The sequence below is a fragment of the Rutilus rutilus genome (genome assembly GCF_951802725.1).
Source record: "Rutilus rutilus genome assembly, chromosome: 10".
In the NCBI taxonomy this organism is placed as follows: Eukaryota; Metazoa; Chordata; class Actinopteri; order Cypriniformes; family Leuciscidae; genus Rutilus; species Rutilus rutilus.
In genome coordinates this window covers 4,121,100-4,138,939 of record NC_140215.1, presented here as the reverse complement: position 1 = coordinate 4,138,939, position 17,840 = coordinate 4,121,100, and the positions used below count along the sequence as shown (strand labels likewise).

The window sequence follows — 17,840 nt, the reverse complement described above, 5'->3', positions numbered from 1 at the left end:
ATCCCGTCTGGCTAGCGCTCTTCCTATAATGTTTACGCATTAGGTCAGTAGACAGAGAGTAGACGGTCTTTTGTGGCTGTTCGAACTCGTTTGACCACATGAGCGTTTAAGCTATGACAATCTGGTCAAATGCGTTTTTCGACTACCTCTGGAAGTGGTTGAAAGTGGACAAGCTCAAAACCTTTTAGACGCCATTTACTTGTTTCGTTCACTTGTGAGCCGATCAACCAAAATGCAACTTAATACCAGCTGTAAACAGGGCCTAAATGCATATTTGTCTGTGCTGGGGTTTTTTTCCCCATCAGAATGATGTAATTTCCTGGAGGATGATGTCATTCAGGAACTGACATCAATAGCTATGTTTCCATCACCCTGTTTTTATGTGCATTTTATAGGATCGCATCAGAAACGAGAGAGGGAAACGGCAATTTCACGGAAAAAATCCCTTAATCCGCAAAAAAAAAAGTATGTTCGCTTGGTATTTGACTTGTGCGAAAAATAATTAATGCAAATAATGTGAGATGGAAATGCATTTGCCGGATAAATTGTGACATAGCGCACATTAAATCCACCTGACTGATAGGCTGTTTCCTCATGATGGGAATTCCGGCTCTTTTTAGGGAACCAAACCGGATAATTTGGCTCAGCTCATTTGCGTATGTTACTCATCTTGTTTTCTGACCCGATATTAAGGATGATCTTTTCGCCGCACTGCTCGACCACACACACACTCCATGCAGTGACTGAATATTATGTTAATGTGTAATTCAAAACATGGATAAATACTATAATACTGTATAAATAACATTAAAGGGGTGGTATAATGCCCTTTTCACAAGATGTAAAATAAATCTCTAATGTCCCCAGAGTGTGTATGTGAAGTTTTAGCTCAAAATACCCCACAGATATTTTTATATAGCATGTTAAAGTTGTCACTTTTTGAGGGTGAGCAAAAACGCACCGTTATGTGTCTGTTCCTTTAAATGCAAATGAGCCGCTGCTCCCGGCACAGGGGGCGGAGCTTCAACAGCTTGTGTCCTTTTACCTCACACACACATGCACTGAAAATTTCTAAAACTTTTAGCCTTTTATGTTCAAACCGGAGTCAGACAATGATGGAGAGACTCGAGAAGAAGTGACAACATGTAGACAACATTTCTGAATGGTTAGTTAATGAATTTATGTAGCTTATGTGTAGTTATCTTCTAGTCATTGATTAGCATATTTTGTCTTGATGATCTATAAATCGTGTTCAGGGGGCGGGGTTTATGTAAATTTTAGGGTTGGTGATGTCACTAACCCGGGAGGAATGTCGTGTAGTCTCTACCAGCCGTTTGTTGTAGTCCTTAAAAAGAGATTTCTTTAAAAGCAAATATCTCCCTTTGCTTTGAACTTTGAGTGTTGTAACTTTGCAGATGTTGTTTATGTTCAGACAGCAACATTACACACTAACTAAATGTAGAAAAGTGAAATCATAATCAACCACCCCTTTAAAATAAACTACACAGCAGTGGGGAAGGATATTTCTTTAACAGCAATGAGATATAATGACAACATCACATTTTTTGAATGAACTGTACCTGTGATATTATGATTAAATAGAACAAACAAATATGATTTCATGAAATAAATGAAGAAGACATGAAAATGTACTGCATAGCTGAAGTGACTCACTTTCTCTCTCTCTCTCGCCCTTCACCCACCCTGTGCAACTTCAGTCCGGCTTGACCCGTCAGGTCTCGCATTTAACCAGCAGTTTTCTAATTGCTTGCTGGGATTTATGCAGAGGGCAGGGGCCTGTCAAGATAGTGTGAATAGGAAGGTGGGGCAAATCTTGTGACTTTTCTGCCCCCCTCCCCCTCCGGTGTGTGTACGCGGGGGGCAGCCGGCGCGGGACTCACCCCCACTGGATAAACGGTGGCAGGTGATTGGACAGAGCCATGGTGACATGCATCAGCGGAGCTCTCTCTAATTACCTCATTTGAGCTCGGCTGCGGAGAGAGAGGAAGCTCGCTGCTCCCCGGCTGATACTTGCGTTTATGTTTTATGTTCACTCAACTCTTAAGAAATGCTGTGCGCACAGCCCTACATAAGCTGCCGAGCTTGTCCCAAATCTCAGCCCTGCCTGGTGCCCAGCACAGGGGTAAGTTGTACTGAAATGCCAATTTAATCTCTCTTTTTTTTTTTTTTTTGGTCTGTATGTGCGCGTGTGAAATCGATGCGAGGGGTTTGAAATGCTGCTCTGTTTCTCTGTGGGATCATTGGAAAGCAATTCCCCAAAACTCTAACAGCTCTTAAAGGAATTATATTGGGTTCTTCAGCGCATCATCATATGAGGATATGAGGCGTAGCAGGGAACATTAGCACTCATGAAAGGGAACATTCATGACTTCTCCTGCAGCACAGGCTGTCTGCACTTTGAATGAACGGGTTGTTGCATACTGTATATAGGGCATGAAATGAAATTTAGTTCAGAATGTCCTTGTGGGATGGTAAAGGAGTGTGTGTATCCAATGATCATCACTATAAGGTAAAATGGCAGGAGCTTGTTGCAGTGTGACAGAGTAACTCGTTTTTTTAAACATGGAAAAACTGTGAATCCATGATTGTGTTCGGAATAGTATGCTAGCGTTCTGCTCGTACTATTGCTGTACTGCGTATACTGTGCATAGTATGTGAATTTTCTGATTTGTTAAAAATGTTCAGTTTACTGCAGAGCTTATGTGGTGTACTGTATCCCACAATGCAATGCGATTGACTTGACCTTCCATTTTCAGCATGATGAATGAATATCTGCATCTCTTTCCTGCTAAAAGTTGAAAAAAAAATATTGCACACACATATGGATTAAAAATGCAAAATAGCTATTTATTTTAAGACTACGTGACAGCCACTGTTTAAACTGTTATAAATAAGCATATTAGAATGATTTCTGAAGGATCATGTGACACTGAAGACTGGAGTAATGATGCTGAAAATTCAGCTTAATACTAATATTTCACAAAAAATTACTGTATTTTTGATCAAATAAACGCAGCCTTGTTGAGCAGAAGAGACTTCTTTCAAAAATATTTGTTAAAACTTTTGAACTGCGGTGTTATTCATTCATTCATTCATTTAAACAGTCCATACTGTGTGTTATTTAGTAAGCAGTTAAGCTAGTATTCCATTCTGAATACAGTCAAAACCTCTTTCTGTTGTCATTTGTTGCAGGTAATCAAAGTGTACAGTGAAGACAACACCAGCCGAGCGGTGGAGGTGCCCAGTGACATCACTGCCCGGGACATCTGCCAGCTGTTCATCCTGAAGAACCACTGCATTGATGACCACAGCTGGACCCTGTTCGAGCAGATCCCACATCTCGGTATCGGTAAGATGCTCTTTTCTGAGTCAACAAGCATTTGAACATTAACAAAAACTTAAAAAAATGGATGAACTGAATATTGTGGTGTGTTGTCATCGAATGTAATGCAGTTCAAATAAAGGGCATAGAAATCCCTTTCATCATCAGTTTAAACTAGAAGGATTCTAATAATAATTCTGATTCTAGAGAGGAGGTATCATAAAAGTCCATACTGTATGTGACCCTGGATCACAGAACCAGTCATAAGTCGCACGGGTATATTTGTGGCAATAGCCAACAATACATTTTATGGGTCAAAATTAATCGATTTTTCTTTTATGCCAAAAATCATTAGGATATTAAGTAAAGATCATGCTCCATGAAGATATTTTGTAAATTTCCTACCGTAAATATATAAAACATTTATTTTTGTGAGTGAATGCAACACAATCGCGAACATAAATGAACAACTTTAAAGGAGATTTTCTCAATGTTTCGATTGTTTTGCACCCTCAGATTCCAGATTTTCATATAGTTGTATCTTGGCCAAATATTGCCCTATCCTAACAAACAACACATCAATGGAAAGCTTATTTATTCAGCTTTCAGATGATGTATAAATCTCAATTTTGAGATCAAAATAAAAAAAATGCCCCAATGTGACTGGTTTTGTGGTCCAGGGTCACATATGCATTATTGGTGCTATAAGTTTTCTGAAGCATTTTATTCACTCAAAATCTTGACATCCACTCTAGTGTTATTCACCAATACCATCGTCTCTTTCATTTCGGCATGTTTGAAAGCTGTGTACGGAAGCACTTCTGTGTTCCTATTGGTCAACGCCACAGATGGGACAAACCCCGTCATGCTAGCGTTTCTGTCAGGACGTCGTGAAGCATCGCTGACACAACGTTGGTTGATGTCCACTGTGACACTCTATACAAGATAAAACGATCGATTCTTGCGTCCCGACACCAATTGTTGTCACCACGACACCCTACGTCAACTGGATCATGCCATAATCTGGGTGATATCATGTAATCTGATCCTGGCATTAGTTCCAGCCTGATGAGAAGTGATTCAGATGCAGTAATTAAACACAGGCTTTGCACGCTGGTTTCCAGATTGGTGTGAATGAGCCATTCAACAGCCTCCGTCTGCTCACATTCGAGCAGGGTGTTCCTCTTCCCGGGGTTAAAGACGCCACCTGCATTATTTATATCTTCTCATTGCAGGAGTTTCACACAGGTAGCAGCGCTAGGAAACACATCCCTGTGTGTCGTCTCCATTCAGAACAGCCCAAATTGGGATCTTGAAGCATGTTATTCCCTAATGAGTGAGACTAGGAAATAGTTGCTGATTGGAATGATTTAAATGCATGCTATTAGTTTCCGAAAGATGCCATTTGATTATGCTGTGTTCATTATAAAATCATATTTGGTATATTCCTACTTTGATATCTCTGACTTCTGACTATAAAGGGATTCCATTGGCAGACGCTCTCGTAAAATGACGATTTGAGAAACAGAATGGCTACGTTTCGCCTCTGGCTTGCTTAGTTGGAGACACTTAATATTCAACAGAATTATTGATCTGACTGTAGTGATGCTTGTTTTATGAGAACTGAACTGAGCTGGACGATGACATCATATTTTCCAGAACTGCTTTGTAGATGAAAATGAACTACTTTAATAATTGATGATCTTTACAATGGAACTGAATCAACACTGAACTGACTTCAGTTGAACAACAGCCAGATATACATTAATATACATTGAAAGGCAGAAAATATTAAGCTCCAAATGTAACATCACGGAGATGACGTAGCTCATTTGGTCACAGCCAATGCAAACAACATCATTGCATTATAGCAGTGAGGATCTCTGGCCGTTCACTGCAGTAACGCTATGGGAATTAATTAGTATTAGATAACACTAACACTAGTCTAACTCTTCCAGATGGCTGCTTCTAAACAGATGCTTTCCATTTAGTCATTAAACATGCATTTAGAGTTGCAGGAGCTGAATAATATTTAATGATAAAGTGGAATAACAAGCTCCCCCGCACATCATTCTCACTACTATTGAGGGTTGCTCATTATCGAGGCATAATTTTTTAAAAGAGTGTTAATAATTAATCCGTCAAGCCCACGGAGAAGTGGGATGGTAAAACTGAAAGCTGGAAACAAACGAGGGCAGTAAAATCTCATATTATCATAAGAACTGACTGTATTTTGATTGGATGAATTCAAAGCGAGTGTGCCATACGTGTCCTGAAAAGTGAAGCCAAAGCATTTCGATCCCCCTGGAGGCTGGCTGGAGTATAGGTCATCGTTCAGCCCCGCCCTCTCCATATAATCGCATGGGACGCGAGCCAAACTTAAACATCCGATTACACTTTTTTTCCAAAGATGGTTTCTGTAATTTTAGGTTGTTCTTATCATGCAGATGCATGTTCAAGTGTTCGTTTTCCCAATACGTTTGGTTTTAGTCGGTTATTTGATGCTATAAAAGCGGGACGTAACATCATGATTGACAGCTGTGCTTGCGATCGAGTCTGTTCTTTAATGCACATAATCTGCTTCAGTTCACATGCAAGGCAATTCATGAGCATGCACTAAACTGACTTTTTGTTTTTGATTTCCAGAGAGAACCATAGAAGACCATGAGTCAGTTATGGAGGTTCAGTCTGGCTGGGGCATGGACTCACAATGCTGTCTGTACTTCAGGAAGAATTACGCCAAATACGAGTTCTTCAAGAAGCCTCTTGTAAGTGTGTGTTGTTCTGGCACTTCAGTACAGTGTTCCCTACAGTAAGGACGGCAATACCTTTGACCTTGCTGGGACATTTTTTTGGTCCCCATATACTCAGAATTATACTCAGTTTTCTGAACATGTAAAAATGCAGAAAGTTTTCTGTGTTGGGCAGGATTGAGGTTAGGGGATAGAAAATACAATATAAAAATCATTATGTCTATGAATATTCCCCATAAAACATGGAAACCCCAAAAAAACCAACGTATGTGTGTGTGTCTCTGTGTGCTCTCTCTCTGTGTGTGTGTGTGTGTGTGCTGTCGCCCTGGTAATGTATAATTGATTTGCTGAAGTTTAGCCAAATATCCAGAGTTACCTATTCAAGGTCATTAAAGATTGAAACACTGAGACACACAATAGGGCTTTTTAATTGTACTGGTTAAGAATTCAAGGTAATGCCTGAGTAATCAAGCACAGATCACTAAATCCCGTGATTTTAAAGGTCGAGGATCCTAATGGTGGATTTAACAAAGGGGCTTTAAGGGATTTCTTTCATAGCACACATAACATGTCTCTAATACCTGACAGATTGAATATGTGTCTTGAGAAATTGCACTTGTTTCTGTGACAGAAACAGACAGTAAACAGCTAAAAAAGTTGTTTGCTGACAAATGAAATTCACCTAATTTAATTTGTAACCAAATTCACCTCAGAGTTATTAAATTTTTTTTCTTTGGGTCATTGCAGGACTTTTTCCCAGAGCACATGGTGTCTATATCGAGTGAAACCAATGGAATCATGAACCACTCACAACTCATACAGGTGATGATCTTCATATTGTTAATATTAAATGTGCATAGAGTCATTTTTTCTTTTATCTTCTGCTAGCTAGTTTTCTTGGGTGTTTATACAGGCACATACTGATATATATACTTTTTATTATTAATTGAATCATTAACATTAATGAAATTAATTGAATATATATATATATATATATATATATATATATACACAGTGCTATGCATAAGTGAATACACCCATGCTAAAGTTGACTAAAAAGAGGAATAAAAAATCATATTTTGGAAATTGAACTTAATGCCTTAATTTAAAAAATTAGGAATAATCCAACCTTTAAGGACACCAATTTTCTTTGTGAATGAATAATGTATCGTAAATAAATAAATGTTCTTCCTTAAAATACATGGTGCATAAGTGAGTACACCCCTATGTTAAATTCCCATAGAGGCAGGCAGATTTTTATTTTTATTTATTTTTTTATTTATTTTTTTTAGGATACTATGCATCCTGATAAAGTTCCCTTGGCCTTTGGAATTAAAATAGCCCCACATCATCACATAGCCTTCACCATACCTAGAGATTGGCATGGTTTTAGTTCAGTTAGCTTAAAAGCTAGTTTGATTTGCATTGAGAGATGATCTTATGGAAAGTACCCCATGCCAATCTCTAGGTATGGTGAAGGCCATGTGATTATGTGGGGCTATTTTAATTCCAAAGGCCAAGGGAACTTTATCAGGATGCATAGTATCCTAAAATTTTTTAAAAAAAAATATCTGCCTGCCTCTATCGGAATTTAACATAGGGGTGTACTCACTTATGCACCATGTATTTTAAGGAAGAACATTTATTTATTTACGATACATTATTCATTCACAAAGAAAATTGGTGTCCTTAAGGCCATCCTTAAAAATATTTTGGTTTGCAGTAACAGCAAAAAAAAAGAAAAAAAGGGTCGGTAGGTCGGTCTATATTTTTTTATATATAAAAAAAATAATATAAAAAAGTATATATTTTTTCATTTAAAAAAAAAAATCAGGGTCGGTGGGGTGGGGGGGTGCAATGACATTTTTCACCTATGTCTAAGGGCTGTTTACACCAGGCCACTTCATGCGTTTTCTCAGATCGGATTGCAATCTGATTTATCAAAACGATTACATTTACACCTGGTTACATAGGCTAAATGTGTGTTGTTTTTTTGCGGATATAAATCCGATCTTCAATTACCGCTATATGTAGATTTAATGGAGTGCACGTCACCGAAAGCAACAGTTGTGACTAACGTTACATTATTTTATTGATCATCAGCTAAAATGTCTGAATCAAAGCACGCAATAAGAGAAAGCGGAAACAGCCCTGGTAAGATCATTTCGTTTAATGATGATGATTGTGTGTTAAGCGTCAGCGACTTACTTTCACTTTGATTTGCGATAGTTTGCACGTTGATGCTCAGCTTCTCATCTGCGGCAATGCGTGTTGCAGTAGCGTCGTCGTCATATCTGACTAAAACATGACATATAGCCTATAACACGCTCTCGCATGTTTATTTTTTAATAAACCATATTCAACAACATATAAAAATGAAATAATCTTTAGAGTAAAGCCGCAGCCATCATTACCAAGCGCGAACCATTGACAGTGAATGAAACGAAGCAAACTTAGCTTGCAGGCAGTAGTGTGACATGCGTTAACGGTTAACCAATGGTGTAAACATAATCATAGATGACGCGCCACGGGTTTTTATTTAAAAGAAAGAACGTAGCTTATGTTTGTAAGTTATGTAGGTCTAGGCAATTTATATTCACAATACTTAATAACTAATATTATTTTATTGCATTTGTATTAGTTGTTTGAAGAGTTAAAAAAAAATCGGTCGGTCTTAACGCAAGTTTACAACCGGCAAGTCGGTCGGACTGAAAGGGAAAATAAATAAATAATTGGGTCGGTACTAAATTGACAGGGTCGGTCGGGTTACGGCAAACAAGAATATTTTTAAGGATGGCCTAAAGGTTGGATTTTTCCTAATTTTTTAAATTAAGGCATTAAGTTCAATTTCCAAAATATGATTTTTTTATTCCTCTTTTTAGTCAACTTTAGCATGGGTGTATTCACTTATGCATAGCACTGTATATATACACGAGTTGGATAACGGGTTTGTTTGAGCATGTTGTGTCTGACGTTCCTCCTGCAGACCTTCCTCAGTTCCAGTTCTTGTCCTGAGATTCACGGGTACCTCCACGCCAAAGAGCATGGCAGGAAATCATGGAAGAAGTTCTACTTCGTGTTAAGAAGATCAGGATTGTACTTCTCCAACAAGGGCACATCAAAGGTGTGTTTCAGATCCGTCACACACCTGCTCTGCGCTCAGTTTCTGGCTCGCTAAAACTCTCCGTCCTTTGATCTCAATGCCTCAAAGTCTGCAGGGATTAGCTTTAATTGTTCACAATACCACTTGCTCTTACTTATTAGATTCCCTTAAAGGTGAGCCGAGCGTCTAGAATGCGCCGTGAGATTATGCAGAAGTTCAAGAGCTGTTGGTTTGTTGAGTTCATTCAGGTGCTGTCGTTCTGACTCTTATCTGATGCAGTCTAGATGTGATAGTCAGATCTAACAGTGCAGATTTATGGGGCTTTACTCAGTAAAACTTGTAGAGCCGGATTTTGTGTAACACTCCTGGAATGCCAAGTGCTGAACCCGTCAAAGTCACACAACAGGTGAGCTGTGTACCTGCACACCACTGTGCCAACCAGCACTACCCTCACTCTTTTTTTGTCTTTCTTTCTTTTTTTTCTTTCTTTTTTTACCACAATAGAGCTTTTGTTCAGGATATAAGAGGAACTCGCTGTCCACTTCATGATATGAGGCTGTTTCTGTGGGCACTTTTAGAAAATAAACTCTCATGAAACACTTTCCATACACTCATTGCTTTTTTTAACGTGTCCAACAACAGTGTGCAAGAGTGGACATACTGTACATGCATCCCAACACATCTCAAATAGCATTTTATGTATCATAAATACACCCACTAGATTCTTTTGAATGCATAATTTGACAAAATAACAGCTTGACTGGAAATGATGCATAATCCATTTTTTGACAAGTGATATTTGTCACTTCTCAAATTTCACCTAAAAGTCTGACACACACACACACACACAATGGGTTTTTAGGGGTTTCCATGTTTTATGGGGAATTTTCATAGACATAATGATTTTTATATTGTACAGACTGTATTTTCCTTTCCCTAACACACACAAACACACACGATCGCAATAGTAATTATATTTTATGGTTACGGTATTATAACATACATAAAATACACATATAAAGATTATATAATATAAAACCTTTTTATAGTCATTATAGTAATTAGAAGTCTGGGTTTGAGACACAATAAAACAATAAAATATATGCATAAAGCGTTTGAAAAGTAGCTAAATAAAAAGCTAAAGGGCTTGCTGGAAAGTGTCCAACATGGCTTTAATGTGAACTTGATATAACAAAATAATTTTCTTAAATTAATGTTTTACAAAAATGATCATAAAACATAAAGGTATTGAAGAAACAGCTGAGTAATTCCGCCAAGCAATCAGACCTTTTTCTCTTTTTTTGGTCATTATATTTTGGTGTCAAAGGTGAAAGAGTTCTGTCAGTTTGTGAGCCCACACCTTAGTCTAGTTCACTAGTCTGTCTCTGCGAGTTTGGAAACGAGACAGGTGAGGCTTATAAAGGTGAGACAAAGCCCGGCTTTGTGTGTGTGTGTGTGTGTGTGTGTGTGTGTGTGTGTGTGTCTGTGTTCCTGGTAAACTCTACATTATGGGGACAAAATGTCCCCACAAGGATGGCAATATTTGACCTTGTGGGACATTTTTTGGTCCACATGAGAAAACCGGTGTATAAATCATACAAAATTTAGTTGTAAAAATGCATAAAGATTTCTGTTATGGGTAGGTTTATGGTCAGTAGAAAGAATATACAGTTTGTAAAGTATAAAAATCATTATGTCTATGGAATGTCCCCATAAAACATGAAAACCCAACGTGTGTGTGTGTGTGTGTGTGTGTGTCTGTTTGTTTATGTGTGTGTGTTTGCTTTTGTTTCTTTGGCGTCTCGCTCTGGCTTTTCTTTTTCTTTTGACTCGCCTCACTAGCAGTGTTGCTGAGATAAAGCTCCTGTCATTGCAACACATTTCCATGCTATCTCCTGCCATGGATATGCGTATTACACCCTCAGTGTTACTGAGCGGCCGAGAAGACAGCTGCCTTAGTCCCGGTTTGAGCTTTCAACATTGATTTAAATTCTGGAAAAGAGTTCAAACGTGCGAAATAACACATTCAATGAGGTTTAAAGCTGAGAGATGTTCACAAATCCACTTTAGATACTTTTGTATTTTCGATAACCAATTTGAAAGCATGTGAAAGTGTAAATGAGCAGCAGATGCTCAGCCTTTGAGACAAAGTGAGTGTAAGAAACACTGCCTGACTATTGTAGTAAAGTGTCCTGAATAAGAATCATGTTTTGATTCCTAACCCTGTGCCACAGGATTCCCAGTGGCTTTCTGAGAGACCCCTCCTCATGTGCACAGGTCAACTGTTTTGTCTCTATGTGTCTGTGAACGCTCACACATACTCTTCTCTATATAACATTACAAATTCCATGCGTGTCGCGCGTGTCTTGGCGGTCTGTGAGATGCCGTTCATATCTCACACGTTTGGATTTACTCCCTGCTAAAGCAGGCTTACTGCTGGAACCTATGAATGTGAGCGCACACACCTCTCATGTACACTCACGCGTTTAGTGTATTATGATAGATGACATTTTGAAGTTAATATTCTATAAAGTTCTATATTACATTTTTAAATAGTTTTATATACAGGCTACTGTATATATAATATAATGATGTCCGGCCTATAGGAAAATGTATGCTTTTTCCTGTGACCTTTTTTTTTTATGCATCTTTTTTTGCTTAAATAAAAACTGAAGTTTGACTTTATTGCCAAAACATTTTGTCAGTTAAAAACCTTAACCAAGTTTAGTGTTTTGTTCTTCCCTCATATTTAAATCATTTATATATATATATATATATATATATATATATAAATTATTTTCTATGTTTTGATTATATATATGTATGTATGTGTGTGTGTGTGTGTGTGTGTGTGTGTGTGTGTGTGTGTGTGTGTGTGTGTGTGTGTGTGTGTATATAAATACACACACACACACACACACACACACACACACACACACACACACACACTCTTGACTGTTCAAATACTGTTTTTATGGAATTCATATTTTTCTTCAACAAGGACACTTTAAATAATATTCTTTATAGTTAATAACAAAAAAAAAGCTTTCTATTTTAAATGAATGCTGTTAGTTTTTAACTTTCTATTCATCAAATATTCTTGAGAAAAATGTATCACTCTTTCGTTTCCACAAAATATGAAGCAGAACAACTGTTTTCAAAATTGATAATAATCAGACATGTTTCTTGAGCAACAAATTAGAATGCTTTCTGAAGGATCATGTGACACTGAAGACTGGAGTAATTAATAATTTATATTTAAAAATGTATTCAAATAGAAAGCAGTTGTTTCAAATTGTAATAATAATTCACAATATAACTTGTTTTACTGCATTTTGATCAAATAAATGCAACCTTGTTGAGATTTTTTTTTCACTCTTTTAATTTCCATTTCACAATATTTAAACATTGTCTGAAAGTAATTTTGTGTAGTAAATATTTACACATTTTGGAAAACCAATTCTGATCATGAACTGGGTAACAGAGAAGAAAACTTGTTTCATTTTGTAGATGCTAATTAAGTTCATTTAGGAATAAATGAAGGCATTTGTTTTGTATGTTATTTCTATTACTATAATTATTATTTTCTCTTTTCTGAAGGAACCCAGACACTTGCAGTTCATTGCAGAGTTCAGTGACAGTGACGTCTACACATTATTATCAGCCAAAAAAGTTTACGGCGCCCCGACAGACTACGGCTTCTGTGTGAAGGTAATTCAATGCAGATAATCTTCGGGAAATCACACGCAGTTTTTGGGGGATTTTTTTCACATGCTTTATAATCATTCTCACTGTAATACTGAATTATACACAACTACAGCAGTCAAGGTCAGTGTTACCAGTGCTTTTATGATTTAATAAGCCTCATAAGTCTCAGATTTATTGTTTATTGTGGGTTATATAAAACTGCAATCAAACAATCTGTCTGGCTGCTTATCTTTCGTGAACTTTGTACTGTGTCTTTAGCGTTAGAAACATTGATCTATGCTCTGACATGTGTGAGTGAGATTAATAGTAAAAAAAAATCTTCAAAAAAAGTTGAAGGATGATATTTATTTTGCCGTAATGACCGGTTGACTGTGCGTTGTACCGCATATCGTATGGATATTTACCAAGTAAATACATAAATGGAGGTGTAATATTTCTTGCTGTTTTGTTATTTGAGAAAGATAGAGACCGAATAGTGATACAATACACATGAAACTTGAGCAAAGCTTCTGGGACAGTGATCACTTGTACACTTTTGCATCATAAAAAATATTAGGCAATACAAGGCTAATTTATTAATATAAAACACTTCATACAATAGTAAGTGATTTACATAGAAATTATTTAAAAATAGTGGTCATGAAAAGGTAGATAAATGGATAGATAAATAAATATATTGATAAAATAAATTAATAAATAAATGAATTCAAATGAAATATTGGTGTATATTGAAAGGAAAATAAGAGGCATATATAAGGACAAAAAGATTCAAATTAAAAAGTGCAACTATTAGAGCACAAAATGACAGCAATTAAGTATTTCAGAGATCTATGCAATACATTTCATTCAAGTAGATAAATAAAAGATCTTAATTTAAAGGGGTCATATTATGCTTTTTTTTTCATGTTCATGTTTCTTTAGTGTGTAATGTTGCAGTTTGAGCATGAAAAAGCTCTGAAAGTAATTCTCTATATCAGTGTCAGTGTTTCTGAACTCCCTGAAACGCCTCCATTGTAGTCTTGAGTTTTCTTCCGGGAACGAACGCGTCACAATATTCCTCATTTAAATAATTCATACTCAGAATAAAGGGGCGGGGCCTGGTTGAGTTAGTCAGTAGTGTGTTAAACTGGCGGTTATGGTAAGAGGCAGGACATTTCCAAAACACACTCGAAGCGCTTGACCAATCACAACGCACTGATCCAGCCGACCAATCAGAGCACAGTGTGCTTTTCAGAAGGCGGGGCTTCGTAGAGACAGGATCTAAACAGGGGTGCGTTTCCCATACAACGATGTAACTCGTTTCCTAACTACCATAGTACGATGTATCGTTGAATAAATCAACTAGCTAGTCACGACTGTTTCCTGAAATCGTATTGTCGCAAATTGGTCGTTCAACCACGTTGGTTAATGATGTCATGCAGGTGTTGGAGTAATAACTACTTTTAATGAAATGGTTTGAGATCGAATTAATGCTTGATGTTTTGCTATAAATAATGGACATGGCATCTGAGGACTATTTCTCATTTTTCCAGATTCAATCATCGGCTCGTTCTTACGCACTAGAGCACGTTCGCACATGCGCACTCTTTAAATCCCTTGACAAACTAAAAGAGGTAAATGACATTTGTATGTATTCTAAATAAAAGATGTAGGTTGTACTTTATGTCAGCTTGCTTATTTTGCTCAAAGATTTATTAAGTCCACACATGTCATGCAAACTAGAAGCTCATCGAGAGCTGTGGTTCCAAACACGCAACTCTGCGATGCTGTTTGTGAATGTTCGTTGGAACGAGGGTTTTGGGGAAACACAGACTCGTTGAACTATGATGATAATGACGGAACTTGAGACCACAGTTGACTAACGATGCTTTTGGGAAACGCACCCCAGAGCGTTACTGACAGACTGGGAAGAGAAAAGCTGCAACAATGGAGAATATGGGGGGGAAAAAAACGTGTTTTTTGAACATTCAAACATGGAATCATATTCTAGTAGAGCACAAAAACAAAATCAAGACTTTGTAAAAGGGCTTAATATGGTCTCTTGAAAGGAAAACTGAGCTCTAAAGGGTCTGATGTCTCTACATATCCAGGCAAGCAAGTCAAATTCTGCACGTGACCTGAAACTGCTCTGTGCGGATGATGAGCAAACCAGGACGTGTTGGGTTACAGCCATGCGCCTCTTCAAGGTGAGAACTCCCTCTCTCTCTCTCTCTCTCTCTCTCTCTCCTTCTCTCTCTCCCTCTGTCTCTCTCTCCTTCTCTCTCTCCCTCTGTCTCTCTCTCCCTCTCCCTCTGTCTCTCTCTGGGAGGTTTGTTCCCATTGTATCCCGCAGTGGCGGTGGTCATGCTGAACCCTTAGAAGAAACCCAATCTTAGGATCTGTGTTAAAGCCTATTGAGCTGCCTATATTCGCAGCATTTTAAAGATAGGGTAGGCAATTTATACTGGTTGAAACTCTCTTCACGTCCTGATAGCGTTCAATAATAGAAGTGGTCTAAATATTAAAACGTAAATATATCATAATGTATATATAGATCTTCTGTGGAAGTCTCAGGACCAAAAAATGTGTGTCCAATCATTGCATTCGGTCCGATACGATGTCCTATCTGCCAGTTAACATACAGTATGTATTTCCATACCCTCGCGCAGACATCACAAGTCATGAGCGCTTTTGCTGCGTGGCAAACCGTGACGTCCTCAGACTTGGATTTATGCATTTTATTGTCAGCACTATCAATGCTGAAATGAATCTGCAGCAGTCATGTGGTACAAAGAGCTCTGTAAGTTGTTTACGTGCATTATTATTGTGATGTTATGTGCTTTGAGACATGAGATCTCTCTTCGCGCGACGCTTTGCAGACTCTGCTGTGTGCGTTCATGCGTTTTGCAGGAGACGTGGCTTTTGAGACGCTCTGAAGGGAGGGTGGGATCTTATGCTTCCAAACAAAGCTAGCTTGCTATTGCTAGCCTCTCTGAAATTGCCTACCCTACCTTTAAGTTATTCTAGATCCACTCCTGACATAAACACTGTAGTCATCCAGATTCTGCTGCCTTCCAAGGGAGCGTTCATACATGCAGCGATTTGCATTCATTTTCAATTAGATTTCCGGTTTCTAACTGCAGCTTCCCAAGTTACAAATGAATCTGTAGTTAAACTAAACTCCCAAGTAAAAAAGCTACTGAAGATAACTTCTCCAATATTGTTTTAGAAGTGTATACTGTAGTGTATTGAGTTGAATACACAGAGTAAATTCAGATGCACTGCTTAGCCACTCTCGATTAACTCTAGGTTACAATTTGGTTGGCCAGTTAATAGTCCACAGCGACACCTGTGTTCTCACGCCGGTTTCACACATACTCCGTGTGAGGTGTGTATGCGGTGCAGGAGCAGCACGCGCTATAGTGCTTTCACGTATGCTGCGTTTGCAGTGCGTAACTGATCCACGGCTGTACCACAAACACATTTACTCAATATTTTTTATTTCAAATCCAGAAGCTATCAGCAACTTTAGTCAGAATTGCGATTCTCTTTGTACACAATTACACTCTTTAATAGACATATTCACGTTTTAACACAATTTAAACAACGTACTATTCAATGCATTACTTCTATATAGATTCATATATTAAGTTGCTCAAGCAAGTGGTAAAATATTTAACCATGTACTTTAACCATGTATTTTAATATTTAAAATATTTAACCATGTACTAAAAATCGCAAACGTTTTAAATTAAAACTTAAAATTGACAAAAACAGCCGACTCGCATGCCTTTTCTTTTGCATGTAACCCTCAGACGGTCTTCGTTTCGGAGTGGGTTAGGGTTAGTGACCGGACATCTAAAAATGAAACTTCCTCCATCCCAGTAAAACCAATGCAATTTATTTTTGTTCTATAATATTTTTTTCTTTTTAATTTTGTATTTTGAGAGAATTTTATTGAATTTATTAATATTTATGCAATATTTATGGTCTATTTTTGCCATAAAAAAATAAAAAAATAAATATATATATATATATATATATATATATATATGTATTTTTTTATTTTATTTTTTAATGCAGTATTTTAGTTTAATATAGAGTCTAGGCCTTCAAAAAAAAAATGTTTTAAGCAGATTAGCACCATCTGGTGAGAGTATGGAGAGAAAGCGTAGAACCATGGTGTAACCACTAGATGTGAATTCCCCAGCTGTTTATGGACACATTTACTTTTTTTTTTTTTTACAGAATTTGTAACGAAAAATGCAATTCATTCAATTATAACACTTTATGTAAAATTATATTTAACACATTTTTTTTTTTTTTTTTTCAATTTCCCATTAATTTCCTATGGGTCGGTCATTTTTGACCGAAGACCAAAATCGTTACTATTTTTTTTACGACCACTTAGCATACTCGGATCATGACCTCAAATTTTTTTTGTATTCACATACCTAATGCCATAAAAGTCACCAAGTTTCATAACATTCTGATGAAGCTGTGATTTTTAGAAATTCAAAACAGAAAATGATTCGGTCAGAAATGACCGAGGACCGTCTGAGGGTTAAATTTTAATACAATAAATCTTGGACTTGAATCAAGGACTTGAGTGCAGTTCATTATGTTGCCTTACTGAGGTAAATTGTAGTTTTCCTTGCTTTACCCCGGTCTTAAAGTAAAAAGATGACTGTGAAAAATAGTAGTAATTAAATACATTTATGGTGAGATTACTACATTTTATTTAATTAAATGCATTTATGGTGAGATTATTATATTTTCATGTCAATCTATGTTCATTTTGACCACGAAACATGCGCTGTCACTTTAATTCAGCGCGTGCAGCGCAGCAGAAATAGACTCGGTGCGGAAACGATCTGTATACGCACCGCTCCTGGAACGGATCGCCAGACCGCATCCGCGTGCAGTGCGAAAGCTCTAACCTGTTAACATGGGT

General features: G+C 37.3%; 1 protein-coding gene across 4 annotated transcripts in view; it reads left to right on the top strand.

The window, feature by feature from the left end:
* grb14 (growth factor receptor-bound protein 14) overlaps positions 1-17,840 on the top strand; it is a gene marked incomplete at its 5' end in the record, with an annotated part of 86,109 nt that overhangs the window by 58,943 nt on the left and 9,326 nt on the right. For 3 of the 4 annotated variants that reach the window (XM_084421577.1, XM_084421576.1, XM_084421579.1), the window contains 6 exons: positions 3,214-3,370; positions 5,990-6,111; positions 6,844-6,918; positions 9,083-9,220; positions 12,800-12,910; positions 14,998-15,093. In XM_084421577.1, the coding sequence (XP_084277703.1) occupies positions 3,214-3,370; positions 5,990-6,111; positions 6,844-6,918; positions 9,083-9,220; positions 12,800-12,910; positions 14,998-15,093 (699 nt within the window). Of the gene's footprint in view, positions 1-2,022; positions 2,144-3,213; positions 3,371-5,989; positions 6,112-6,843; positions 6,919-9,082; positions 9,221-12,799; positions 12,911-14,997; positions 15,094-17,840 lie in introns of those variants that run through there. The other variant, XM_084421578.1, reaches the window with a different exon arrangement.